The sequence below is a fragment of the Cryptomeria japonica genome, chromosome 4, assembly GCF_030272615.1.
Source record: "Cryptomeria japonica chromosome 4, Sugi_1.0, whole genome shotgun sequence".
Classification (NCBI taxonomy): domain Eukaryota; kingdom Viridiplantae; phylum Streptophyta; class Pinopsida; order Cupressales; family Cupressaceae; genus Cryptomeria; species Cryptomeria japonica.
In genome coordinates this window covers 182,884,830-182,898,742 of record NC_081408.1, presented here as the reverse complement: position 1 = coordinate 182,898,742, position 13,913 = coordinate 182,884,830, and the positions used below count along the sequence as shown (strand labels likewise).

At 34.0% G+C, this 13,913-nt stretch overlaps 1 protein-coding gene and 1 pseudogene across 1 annotated transcript; one reads left to right on the top strand and one right to left on the bottom strand.

Annotated features, from left to right (window-relative positions):
- Positions 1-2,679: 2,679 nt before the first annotated feature.
- Positions 2,680-4,447, top strand: LOC131028121 (coniferyl alcohol acyltransferase-like). The gene is made up of 3 exons (XM_059219001.1): positions 2,680-3,114; positions 3,786-3,802; positions 3,913-4,447. Exons 1-3 carry the CDS (start codon positions 2,680-2,682, stop codon positions 4,445-4,447), a joined length of 987 nt encoding a protein of 328 aa, XP_059074984.1.
- Positions 4,448-7,333: 2,886 nt separating this feature from the next.
- On the bottom strand, positions 7,334-7,998 carry LOC131028119 (germin-like protein subfamily T member 1; annotated as a pseudogene).
- Between the last annotated feature and the right edge of the window lie 5,915 nt (positions 7,999-13,913).

Sequence of the window (13,913 nt, the reverse complement as noted above, 5' to 3'; positions counted from 1 at the left end):
TTCGATGGAGAGCTAGCGAGAGGTAAGCCTGGTACTATATGCATAATAATTTGGGTCTTTTCGACCCCAACACAAACCATCGCCGCCTTGGTGGGGTCTAGAACACTTGGTCTAATTTCAGAGTTGGCTCTAATAGAATATTTAAAAGGCTTGATTGTGCTATGATAATTGCGCAATCATTTTTTCTTTTTTTGAAGATCAAGATATGCCTGTCACTCCTCTCATTGATTTGACGTTGTCCGATCTCTTCCCCATAAAATTTAGCATTGAATGGTAGCCAACTAGGCAGCGTCCTTCCCAGATGCAGTTCTACCTCAACACGTCTCTCCTGCATCATCAAGCCCCGATGGACCACATTCAAAGGCTTTGGAATTTAGAAACAAGGCCTAATCATCACACTAGTTGGATTGCTTGGTGGAATGACGCTATTACCTGCTCTACGAGGTTTCTTTGCATTTAAGGTAGATAGCTTGCCATGTACCACAGGTGGTCATATGACACGACCACCAAAGATCTCTATGCTACCATAGAAGATCTTGCCTTGAATCTTTTTTATTCTAATCTGCAACTTTGATTAGCCCAGCTCCGTCATCAGAAGCAAGTTGTAGATAGATATTTTTCTAGAGGAGCTCAAATCAAAGCCAGGTTACATTGGATCAAGGTGAGCGACAGGGCCTCCAAAGAATTTTTCCTAGCTTTGCGTGCCCATCATACTTTGTAGGGATTAAGAAAATCAAAGAAGGGCATGCTGTTCTCACCGAGCTACCTGATATTTTGCAAGATTTTTTTTGTCATTATGAGAAGGTGTTTATAGCGCAGGGAGACTCTCCGGCCAGAGCCCAAGCTTTGGAAGATTTCTTAGATGTTGTTCCCAAATGGCTTTCCAAGTCTCAATGGACTTTTTGTGATCTCTTACTGACCATTGATGATCTCAAAGAAGCCATTTTTTCTATGGCGGATGATAAAGCCCCTAGGTGTGATGGTTTCCCCTACAAGTTCTACAAAGCCCTTTGGCCTTGTGTTGGTTCTGACCTTCATAAGGTCTACCTTGAAGCTTTTCACTCCCAGTCCTTGGGAGCGATGATATACTGGGGTAACATCAAATTTATCCCTAAGGCTAGGGACCTAAATGACATTTGCGATTGGAGGCCTATTACCTTGCTCAATGTCTCATATAAGATCATTGACAAAAAGCATTGGTTCTCAAGATTCGTCATCTCCTACCTTTGATTGTTCGTCTAGAGCAGAATGGATTTATCAAGTCCAGGTTTATTCTGGATAACATATTTGTTGTTTGAGAAGAGATGGACTAGGCTAGATGCTCCAAGCAGTGGTCAATATTCCTTAAGATTGACTTCGCTAAGGCGTATGATCGCATTGAGTGGGCATTTATTTTGGCTATGCTCAAAGCTCTTGGCTTCGGCCCCAGATTCATTCAGTCTGTCTAGATGTTATTCGGGGATGCCTCGACCTATATCACCATTAATGGTCATCAGTTTGAGCCTTTGGGCTTTTCAGATCCATTCGCCAAGGATGTCCTCTGGCTCCTGCTTTATATGTTCTTGTGGCAGAGGGGTTTGGATACTTACTTGCTAATGCTATCTCTACTAGGCATGTCCGTGGTATCTCCCTACTTGAGTCACCTTGTCAACTTGTCAATGGCCATTTTGCAGTTGTTTTTACTCATAACTCTTTGGATATTAATGTCTCACTTTATGATAAAGCTTGCATTTATAGTAATATATTAATGCAAATTTAGGTACAAGCTGACAAAGTGTCTCTTAAGGTGGGCCACTTATAAGATCTCCTCCAGCACTGGGCCAACACCCCTTCTACAGTTGCCAGAGTGTCACCGAATTCTATCTTTGTCGACCGTACTCCACCCCGTGGTCATCACCATGGTTGCAGTTCCTCCGCCCAATGCTCTCAGAACCCACGATCCTAGCCTCCTCGCCGCTCGTTTCATGGGAGAGATGATGTGTGGAGGCGTCACATGGCTTCTCCTCCGCATCATGGCTCTGCCTTGAGGTGGCCTTCTGCTGTTCCTGTGACTTTGGCTCCTGCTCCTGGTGATGGCTCTGGGTGGCCTACTACCACCACCTCCAAGTTTCCCTGCCCATCTCTCACGATTTCGCCTCCCAGGTGGGAGGAAGGAGAAGAAGACAAGGACCCTAAAGATGGGTGGTCCGTGCCGGACTCGACTCCTAACCCTGCTGATGTATGGGGCAAGAAAGATGATCCAAATCCTCCTCCCTTTGGTGGCTCTACTTTGGCTGCTTGAGGAAGTTTTTTGATGAATAGCTTTGTTTTTTGACTCCAGCATCTTGCCGTGTGAGTCTCACAAAGTGATCTCGTATCCCCCAGCCTTTTTTTGTGAATATGTACTTTAATATTTATACTTAATTGAGAAGGCCTATTCATCAAAAATATATCTTGCTTTTCTTTAATTTCCTATAAAGTTGGAGTCACTTGGGTTGAGTGTTTTTAAAGATAATTAATCATCATTAGTTTAGTCTCAAGGATTGAGCCTGTAGGTACGAATATTTTAATGGATAGTTGATCTTCTCTAATTTGGTATTAAGAATTGAGGTATACAAATTCATTCAAACATCCTGGTCTCATTCCATTAAAATCTAAATATAATTTTATTTTTCTTTATCTCTGAGTGAGTCTTCTATAATGGCAAGTTTTAACAATTACGATGTAGAGGTAGTAGAGAAAGAAATTGTATTGGCTGCTCTACCAGTCCAAGAGCATGTTCTTCCTTTCCGCAACATAGATCTAACAATCCCTTGCGTTGCCGTACATGTTTTCTTCTGTTATGAAAAACCCTATGAGACTTCTTTTACGTCTGTTGTGTCTAATCTCAAGAGTTCTCTCTCCAAGGCTTTTGTGTCTTTTGATGCTTTGGCTGGAAGATTGGTCAGTAATGGTGTTGGGGAAACAGAACTAGTTTGCAATAACAAGGGTGCTGAATTTTTAAAAGCTTATGCACTCACTTCTCTTACTCAAGTGGAGTTCTACAACCCCATTGCAGTTGTGGGCAACAAGCTTGTCCCTCCTACTCTTGCAAAGGACTTTCAAGGAAATGGTACTCCCGTTTTTGCTGTTCAGGTAACTCTGTATACCGTATGCATAAAATTTATAAACAACTTGTTTGGCTCTTTCGGATTTGTGATGGCTTCTTTCATTTTCTGTGTCATAAATCCTATCATGAATTCCACACTACCACTTTCTTGTCTGTTGAATTACGCACAACAGTTTTGGCAATTGATTTTGAAGTTCACTAACACTTACACTTTTGGTGTAATAGAAAATTAATATTTGATTTTGAAGTTCACTAACACTTACCACATCTAGTGAAATTGATCCCGTGAACTGATCATCACTCTGAGTATAAGTGAAGATGCTAACATTAAATCTACACTATCTTAATTTCTGCTTGATTTTTCACATTAGGAAATAACTTTATCTAATACATGGATCTAGTGAAATTTGTTTATAGTTTTAAATGATAGCAAAGAAATATTTTACTATAATAGCTCGTACAAGCTTTTACTTACAAAATTTTCTTGGGGGTTTCTTCGAATTCTTTATAGTCTTTTTCATTCATTTTGTTTTTTCAGTCTTTGTGGTTTAATCTTTCAAAGTTTAACCTTTCCATGGGCTCACCATTAATATCATTAACAGCATTTAGTCTTAGTTTTCTATCTCTTCTTTTTATCATTTCTCAAACTACCAAATAAATTAGAAATTTAACCATTATAGATGTTCTATAATTACAGGTAACAGAGTTTAGCAGGTAACAGAGTTTAGCTGTGGTGGGATAGTTGTGGGCTGCACATTCGATCACAGGGTTGCAGATGCATTCTCTGTCAATATGTTTTTCACACATTGATCTAATATTTCTAGAAACAAAATGATCCAGTCCATAACTCCAAGCTTTACACATTCCATTATAGTCCCTAGAGATCCTCCAAATCGTTGTTCTGAAATTGACAAAATGTATATGAAACTGCAGTCTTTACCACAACTTATCAAACAAATCCCTGAGCCTGCTAAAGCTAGTAGAATCTATTACCTCAATGCCAAAGATATAGAAAAGCTCCAACATAGTGCAAACGAACATGGCAACAATTATAGCAAATTAGAAGCTTTTTCTGCTTATTTTTGGAAACTGTTAATACAATGCCAAGAGATAAAAGACACAATAAATTGTAATATACGCATTGCTATAGATGGTCGCTCTTGTCTAAAGAAGATGGGAATGACTGCTAACTACTTTGGAAATGTTCTATCAACTCCTTTTGATGCAGCTAATGCTGGTATCATCAAGGAGGAACCACATAGTTGGGGTGCAAACTTAATTCATGATGCAATATATAGGGTAGCAAATGAAGAGTATTTTCGAAGTTTAGTAGATTTGGTAGAGATGTCCAAGCCATAAATTGTGGTTTCGGGGATTTTGTAAAAGGAGATTAACCATATTTGTGGTGTCTTCTGCGCTACGTTTTCCCTTGTATGAGATTGATCATGGATGGGGAAAACCAATTTTAGCAAGCTATTAATTACCTTTCTCTCAAGGCTACGTGATGCTAACCCCTAGTCCTCATAGAGATGGTAGTTGGCTAATATATGTGGAATCCCTTGTCGATCAGTTGAAAGCTATTGAATCCCTTTCCAATTTCATTCTACGCAAAATCTCTACTCGCAGGATTTTAATTGTTGTATGCTTGCTTCGATTAAGAGATCTTGTTTCTTTAATACTCTAAGATCCATTTGCATAATCAGAAAAATGATTTAATTCCTCCCTCTTTATATTTTGTACTATAGTGGGATCATTCATTACTCCTCGATAATGATTAATTTTTATCATGTTTTAAGAGTTACATTTGGATGAAAACCAAAAGTTCATTCAAATAGATTAAGGAGAACTAAAATGTATATTATTTAGAGTTTCAAATTTTATTAGAAATTATAATTTAAGATTTTTTATTTTTTTAATGATTTTTTTATATTTTTATTGTCATGATATTTTTAAATAATTTAATATTTATATTTTAAAATTAAAATGGCTAATGACAAATATTTATCTATAATGTGTCATTTTAAACATTGAATGGATGTATCAATCTTTTTAGAATCAATTTCATATAGATCATTTGCTCATGTTACTCAATTTATTTATCCACATAGTGTAGATTGAAATTTTAAATAAAAATTCTAACTTAACATAATTATTATATCATTTGAAATATATTTTTCTGAATTAATTTATTACAAAATAAATTATATTTTTATTACTTTTATGAATATTACTAATCACCATGTGCTACTTGTTAGTTTATACCAATATAAGATAAATAAATGGTTACTAAACTAATCAAAATTTTCATTAATATAAAAAGTTTAGTTATATACTGCTAAAAACTTTTTATTATGTATTTACTCACATTTTTAATATGTTCCACTTCAACCCTTGGTTGATAAAAAAAATTAAAATTAGAAATATAAAAGATAAATAATATTACATTGAAGCAAATATGTCATACACTTTTTTTAGCTCTTTCAATGTCTTTGAAGTGTTGAAGTCATTTTCTTTAAAAAAACAAAAAAACTAAAGTCATTAAATATAAGATGTCCCTTTTATAATAGATTTGTCACTAAATCATCTAGACCAATTGAATGAAACTAGTCATACAATTTAGCTTATCATTATAAAGTTCTATCTACTTTTCTATAATCATGCCCCTAAAGATGTATGTTCCTAATTATGTGTGACTTTACAACAAAGGTTAAGCTTTAAATTCTAGAAAGTACAAATAAATACATTTTAATGATTGCAATTTTGAGATTAGATTTTGTCATTTTTTTATTTTTTTCTGGAGTACTGTAAATTGTGTAGATATTATGAACATTGCTAATCAATAAATGGATTCTATCTTATTAATCTAGAAATACCCCCAACAATATTAAGTTTCAATCTATAATGGATTATATATATTGTAAATTAATGGATAGAGCCTTTGATGAATACAAATTAAAAAATTAATACAAATATATAAATTAAAATTTAATACAATAGTACCAAAAAAAATCATGTTTGTTGGAAAAAAGTATAATAAGATTTATAGATATAATAAGGATGATAAGACTATATAAAATATGTACCACACACAACATAAGATTTGTTTATGCAAAAAAACATGTCATCATATTAAATGTATAGAAATAGAACAAACCATTAGCATACTCATTGCTGGAAGAATCTACTCCATGCTATTTCACAAATAAATCTCAAAAAGTAGATCATATTCTTTATATATATTTACAAGGAATTATCTAATTTGTAGTGCTCGGAATATTAGTGGAGGTTTTTGTTCAAAAATTTGAAATCAATAAAGGATCATTTTAGATTTCTACTTTTGTTTCTAATCTTGGTGGTGATGTATCATTACTTTTATGATTTTTAATATGAATAATTTGGTGAAATATAGAATGTTCTTTGTTTTAGATATAGGAATAAAATCTATACATTAAATATGGTGGTTCAACACTTTTAACTTATTCACTTTAATTCTCCTCGGAATATTATACTTATGATGTTGGTTATTTTGTGAATACTCACTACCATAGCATAAGTTATATTAGATTTTATTAAATCATTTAGAATCAACATTAAGAATTAATATATAATCATTCATTCATTTTTACACTTCCTTTTTTAAAACTATAACATCTTTTATTTTTATTAAATCTAATTACATTAAAGATAGATCTAGATTATTAAATCTAACTACATTAAAGATAGATCTAGATTGTATTAAGGTGGTGTTAAAATAGACTACTAATAATTTCATTTGAAAATTCAAGGATTTATATGTACTATTCTAATAGATTTGATATAAGATCTCATAGATTCAATTATTTTCATATTAGAATTTAATTCTCACATGTATGCTTTTTCAAGCTTGATATTAACTAGCCTATTGTCTCCATTGGCTCTACCGATTGCATACTACTGGTGGATCTGGATAAGCTTCCTGACGGAAAAGTAAACTTGCTTGCATCATTGGGGGTTTCAGGGAAGCTTGGAAAATAATTTAAAAGTTTATATTATTTCTACATTGTATAAATCACATAGGACGCATAATCATATCATTCAAAATAATTAATGTCTTAATTTCAATTCAGCTAAGCCTCAACGAGGATGACTATAGGTGTTGTATCGATTCAACCTCAACAAGGATGAGGATTTTATTCAGTACAGCTTTAAAACAATTGATGACAAAGAAATAATTCGAAAAGATTAAGAACAGCCTAACAGGGTCAATATAGCATCCTTTATCAACAGAATGAGGGATTATTGCCCTACTGGTGCTGGTGCAGGTGCAGTGGTTTGCCCAGAAATCAATTCCTTGAGCTGTTCATCATTGACATTAAATGCCTTGGTCAGCACATCTTGTGGAATGGAAGGATTGGCTCCGAACAGGGCAGATGCAATCACTTGAACACCAGGCAGCTGGCTGTTAAAAGCAGTAATTGTACTAGCATATGACGCCCCCACGTTCTGCTGAAAATGCACCAAGCCCCTTGGAATTACAAACACATCTCCCTTCTCCAACTTTTGTGAGAATAAGAGATTATCTGTGCTGATAAAACCAACCAAAATAGTGCCCTCCATTACAAATATGATCTCAGTAGCACGAGGATGAATATGAGGGGGATTCAAACCACCAGGGGCAAATTCCCCACGGTTGATTGATATGCCCAGTGTGTTTACTCCTGGGAAATTCACCACATTACCTGCCGTGATATTGAACCCTAAATTGTTGTTGGTTGAGAGTGGATTAGATAGTCCCCTAAACAAGAAATCAGATGCGTTCACTGCCTTTGGGTTTTGCACACAAAACCGTTGATCTTCAAATTAGCTTGAGTAGTATCAGCCACACAGAAATCCTGCAGAGGATCTGGGTTTGATGCATTAATGGCAACCATTATAGATAGCCATAAAATGCAGCTCAGGGAAGCTTTGATCATTGTCGAGGATGTTTTCATTTCCAATCGCCGCGGAGTGTTGTGTGATATGAGAAATTAAAATAAGATTGATATGATTTGGGCATACCAGAACCAGGTATTTATAAGGGTAATTGGGGGAATGAGTGGAAAAATATAATTGTTTTTCTTAAGATTACGCTTTCCTTAGACTTGTTAAACCCTTAATTTGGGATACTTTTGAAATAATGGTTGTTAGATTTTCGTTAGGATGGATCACAGAGACGAATTCGTCAAATGTGATCAATATGCATTTTTTTCAATGGCGGTATTAAAGTAAATTTTTAAATATATAAATATATAGGATGATTCGCGTCACATGCCACGTAGTAGGATAGAATCATATGACTTTTCTTAGGACCATGTATAGAACAGTGGAGGTTTTCTTAAAACGATTTAGTCCAGTATGGTGGATAGAGTGTATTTTCTTATCACTTACAAAATATTAAAATATAGAAGCTGATACGCGTATATGATTGAATAAGTGGACTCAGTCCGCGGTGCAAATATTTAATAATCTGTTACTTCCTTCGTTCTTCCATCACTAATTCGTTTTATTTAAATATTATTTTATTTAACGGTGAAAAAATCAATAATAATTTTACTTTCAAATTCAAATAAGTAGAATTATGCAGAGATATGCATAATTCTTGATTTTGCTTAATTTCTGCTCTTTAAGACTTAAACTTTATAAATTTTCTGGTGCTATCCTTTATAATTCTGCTATTTTTTGCGTCGGCTGCTTTCTGCTATGGCAGATTTTGAAGGCTTTTAAGACTGTTAAACTATGTTTTTTAAGTTTAAATTAATACAAAAAAATTACTTTCTAATTACTTTCTATTTATAACAAAATGTGATAAATATTTGGTAAAAAAATTATTAGTCAAAATTGATTCTAAATAGTGAACTCATGATGTTTGAGAATAATTCACTTAGCTATTATCAATTTTTTTTGATTGATTTATATGAAAGAAAGGACAACAATATTAAAGATTCGACAACGATTTTTCTCTTTATTGTAGTCATATCATCATGAAACTCTTTGACAACTATCCATCTCCTAGCATACATACCTATTGATGTTGTTATAACAAACTTTGTCATTCATAACAAGACAATTTAACATGATCATTAAACCAATCGTCATGTTTATTTTCAAATATAAGAAAGTCTAATTATAGAGAGAGATGATAATTAAATTAATTATTGTTGAGTGAGTCATTTTTCAAAATTCTACATTGTCTTTATTTTCTTTCATGCATTTTTATTAAACAAGCATATTCATAAGTTAAATTTTATATTTCTAGAGATAATTTCAATCAAGAAAATATTAAACCTGTATTACCTCCAATTTACCTAATTACAAGATCATTGTAGCTATTATCATGTAGCAGTAAAAGTCTTTCACTTTCTTTATATTTGAAGTATTAATCTATTTGGATAAAGAGATCAAACTTCAAATCAAAAGGAACTGAATATCAATAAGGCTACATAATAACAACTATAATTGTTCTTGTTATTTCGTACACTTTACTATGCAATTTAGCTCTATTATTATTATTTTTGCAGTGAAATTATCTTGAGAAATATAAAATGCATTATGTGAATTGATTTCCTTAGTGAACATGTATCGATGAAAACATGGCAACTGCAAAATGAAAAAATATAATTGAGTTTTTCATCTAGATGGTCTTTTTTGGTAGTTCATCCCTCAATACAATAAAGCTAAAATGAACATAGTGGAAATACCTCATATTATGATGTATTATGCCTTCTTAATTCAACCTTTGTGTACGTTTCTACTATGGTATTATATACAATTTTGAAATAAGCATCAATTTTTGTCTTATATTTACAAGTGAGGTTACCTATCTATTTTGAGTAATAAAAGAGAGATAGGCCTGTACCAGTACATATCTGCATAAGGATAGTTGGGGTGCATGAGGGATGCGTAGTTAGCCAAAAGGCCCCCCATAACCCATTACAAAAACCTAGCATGGACACTGAAAACAGGTAGAAAAATTAATAGACCAGCAGGAACAAAACCAAAAAAATAAAACAACCAAAAAAAGAAAACAAACAACAATATCACCCATGAAAGGCATGAAGAGGTGGCCAAATACATAGGGGAATTTTTATCCTACCAATCCTCGTATAAAATTAGGACCTTGTCAGAAAATGACACCTATTTGGAAAACCTTAACCTAGAGCTAGATGACACAAGTGTAGAATCTAAGGTGGCTTTAACCAGGGATTTCTTGGGGCTTGAACCTGTGATCATAGCCACAGTTTGCTTGCACTTATTCTCCCTTTTCCTATTTATTTTAGCTTGTATGGTTTGGATAGCCTGTAGAGAAGTATTATGCATGTTGCTTGCATTCCTACAGGCCAAATTGGCCTCCTCATTTTTCATTTTAATGGCTCCTTGCTACCATCTAATTTCTTCTACCTCCAATTTTTGTCCCAGACATCTTAAGATTATCTTCGAGGTCATTAATCCTCTCGTTCACCTCGTCTCAGTTCTTCGTTGTGCCAATAAAATCATTAGAATCCCTCAAAACTTTGTCCTTGCCCACACCCTCAATCCAACTATTTGCCTTAGCTTCGGCCTTAGCGGGAACCCTATACTTCTCTAAGAGAGGCATCCTTTGAATAAAATCAAGAGTTTTCGTAAAAAGAATGGTAAGCCATTAAGGGCCTGAGATCCCTTGACAAATTATTGGTTTAGTGATGGTCCTCTACATTTTATTGTTCATTCAAACTTGTTGGTTTAGTATTTTATTTTACTAATCTCACTCCTTGTGAGATCCAAATGTTTCTCCTTAATGATTACTATGTTTATTAGACCAAGTCGTTCCCAAGCTTATCTATTCTAATATTTTTTGTACGTAACCCTTCAAGGGTTTTGATAATTAGCAATAATACTTATTAGTTAACAATTATTCTTATGAACATAAGTAAACAATCTTTCTTCTAGAGTAATGGTAAGAAATTATTTTGAAAAAATAAATCATAGGTACAAATTTTGATCATTTTGTTAAAGGAGGTGTTTAGGGGCAACTAAATTTGAGCAAGATAAAGTTGGGTTTTATATAGATTCCTTCAGGGGATTTATGTCACCTTTATTAGTAAATTAAAATTCTTAAGTTCTTATATGTTGGAGGGGGGCTCATATTGAGCCATAGTATTAAATCTATTTGCACCTTGAATTGTTAAATAGTAATCTTAAGGAATGAACTTAAAGCCTTATCTGAATCTAGGCAAATAATGAAAAAATATTAATATATTCATAGCTTCTCTAATTTATAAATAAAAGTAGGGAAAATATAATCTTAATTGTATAACTCAAGAATTTATTATAATAATATGATAATATAATAGAGATATAGATGATTGTTTAAATGTTATTATTTGATTCTATGAATAATACAATTCTTTTTTGACGTACTAAGAAACTTGAAGATATACATAATTTAAGATCAACATACAAATTATAAAATTAGAATAAAACAAATGATCACGAACCCACACAAGGTTACTAAGATTATACTGTTTTGTCATACCATTCTCCCTTGATGTGGTCAAACCAGACCAAGTTTTTATAGCAAACTATAACAAAGAAATGATCTATAAGTGTATACAATTCCAAAAAATAAGAATTACTTAGAATATTAGTTGTGTTTCATTAATACCTACCATTTATAAGTCAGCTAATGAAGACAAAAAAATTAATGAAAATTTTTGGTATGTTATTCTTTTGCTTGTTAAGGGGAGAAAGTTGTTGCTTTTGACTAGAGCTATGAACCAATGTGGTCACAATGGGAGACTCCATCCATGTGGATATATCTTCTGCACTTAGGCATTACCACCTCCCTCATTTGTGTCTTGCTAAATGCAATTACCTTCAGTTCTTGAGATACCTTATCTCTCCAATACATTGACTCCTTATCTCTTTGGTAGAGACTCACACCTTATCACTCCATTCCTCCTTGACACCTTATCTCTCTAGTTAGGGGCTCCTTATCTCTTCAAAAATATTCTCACTCCAACAACAACTCCTTATAAGTCCATTTAGTAGCACCTCGAACCTCTTGTCTCCTACCTCCAATCCTTCTCTTTGTTCGCCCGTGTGTGTTAATTATGACAAAAAACTTATCACTCCAACAATGACTCCTTATAACTCCATTTGGTAGCACCTTGAACCTCCTGTCTCCTACCTCTGATCCTTCTCTTTGTTCTCTCTCATGTGTTAATTCTTATGCAAGTCAAGTCAAACTACTGACACAACATCAACTCTTGACAATAGTACCACTACAACATGTGGGGGTATGTGAAGGCCTAAAGCTAAACTCATTGAGCATTCATCATCTCCATTGAAACTTGTATAGGATTTAAACCCAAGACATAATATCAACATGACATGCAGCTTACCATTGTATTATAGGGTAAACCATGTTTGGTATGAAAATTACTTTAATACATGTGGTCACTTGTGTTAAAGTAGAAGCTATTGGATCCTCCGAGATAATATGAAAGATTTCATGAAGCAATGGCCCTTAACCCCATATGGTCACCTTGTGTCTAAAAACCTTTGGCTTCAGACTCCTCCAGTAATGGATTGGAACATTTGGAAAGAGATAAATAACAAAGTGTTTAGGGATGAAGCAAGATGCAGCAATGTACTCTTCAATATCATAAAATAATAAATTAAAGAGAGTATTAATGTGAGTTAGCCATGCACTTCAAAAATTTTGCCAACCTTGCTGGACCTGAGACTAAAACAAAAATGGGGAATCAATCATAATCTATTAAGGCTAAATTGGCACACTATGCTACTGAGGAAGAGCTGTAACTGGTCCCCACTAGAGAATGGATGGCTCAAATGCAACTTTGATGGCTGTTCAAAAGGGAACCCAAGATTATCGGGGGCTAGAGGCTTAATAAGGGATTGTAAAGGGTACATGATAGAAGGTTTTTGTGCTAACTTGGGAAGAGGTACGAGCAACAAAGAAGAAGTTATGGCGGCATGGATGGGACTTAGTCAGCTACAACATCATAAAGGAAGAAATGTGATTCTTGAGGGTTACTCGAAACTTATTGTAGACTTCCTGAATGATATCACCAAAGATCCATGGGAGACAAGAGGATTAATCCAAAATTGTAAAGATTTATTTAGGGCTTTTAGTAGAATAAAAGTGCAAGAACAATATAGGGAAGGAAATGCAGCAGTTGATGATATTGCAGATCAGGGGTTAACGAAAACAGGGTGCTGTTACTTTAATTTTGTTGAGACCTCAATGGCATTAAAATAGGTTTTAGTTAAAGAAAGGATAAATTCCTCACAAGATGATATGGTTAACTAGTCAAAGGGGATAGGTGATGACAATCTTCTTTAGAATGAGCACCGAGAATTTTTAAATTCAAATTAACCACCCATTCTCCTACAATATGTTGAGTAGGATGATGATTGCTTGGCTAATAGGTATGATGTGTAAGTTTCCAAATTGGTAGATGGATGATGTGGAGGTCATAAATATGAAGGATGTAGAGGGATGTATGACACAACTCCTCCCTTGCTTTACAAGGATTTCAAAAAATGAAATCATTAGTGGGAAAGGTGGTGGTCCTCATTCTCAAAAGCCTTAATTTTAATAATAAGAAAAAGAGCTCACATATGTGGACAATGAAGCTCATCAAGCCAGAAATAACCTTTTTAGGAAGTATTGTTTAAGGAAAAAGTTACTAGGGCCTTTTGGTAGACTAGAGAGCCTTTGCTAGGAAAGTCGTTACTAGGGTCGTTGTTACCTCTAGACACAACATGCAAGACATGGACGTTGGAATTTTGGGGACAAGAGGAT

Bases quoted from the DNA above. Each gene is read 5' to 3' on its own strand.
- LOC131028121 (XM_059219001.1), top strand. From the start codon at position 2,680: ATGGCAAGTTTTAACAATTACGATGTAGAGGTAGTAGAGAAAGAAATT.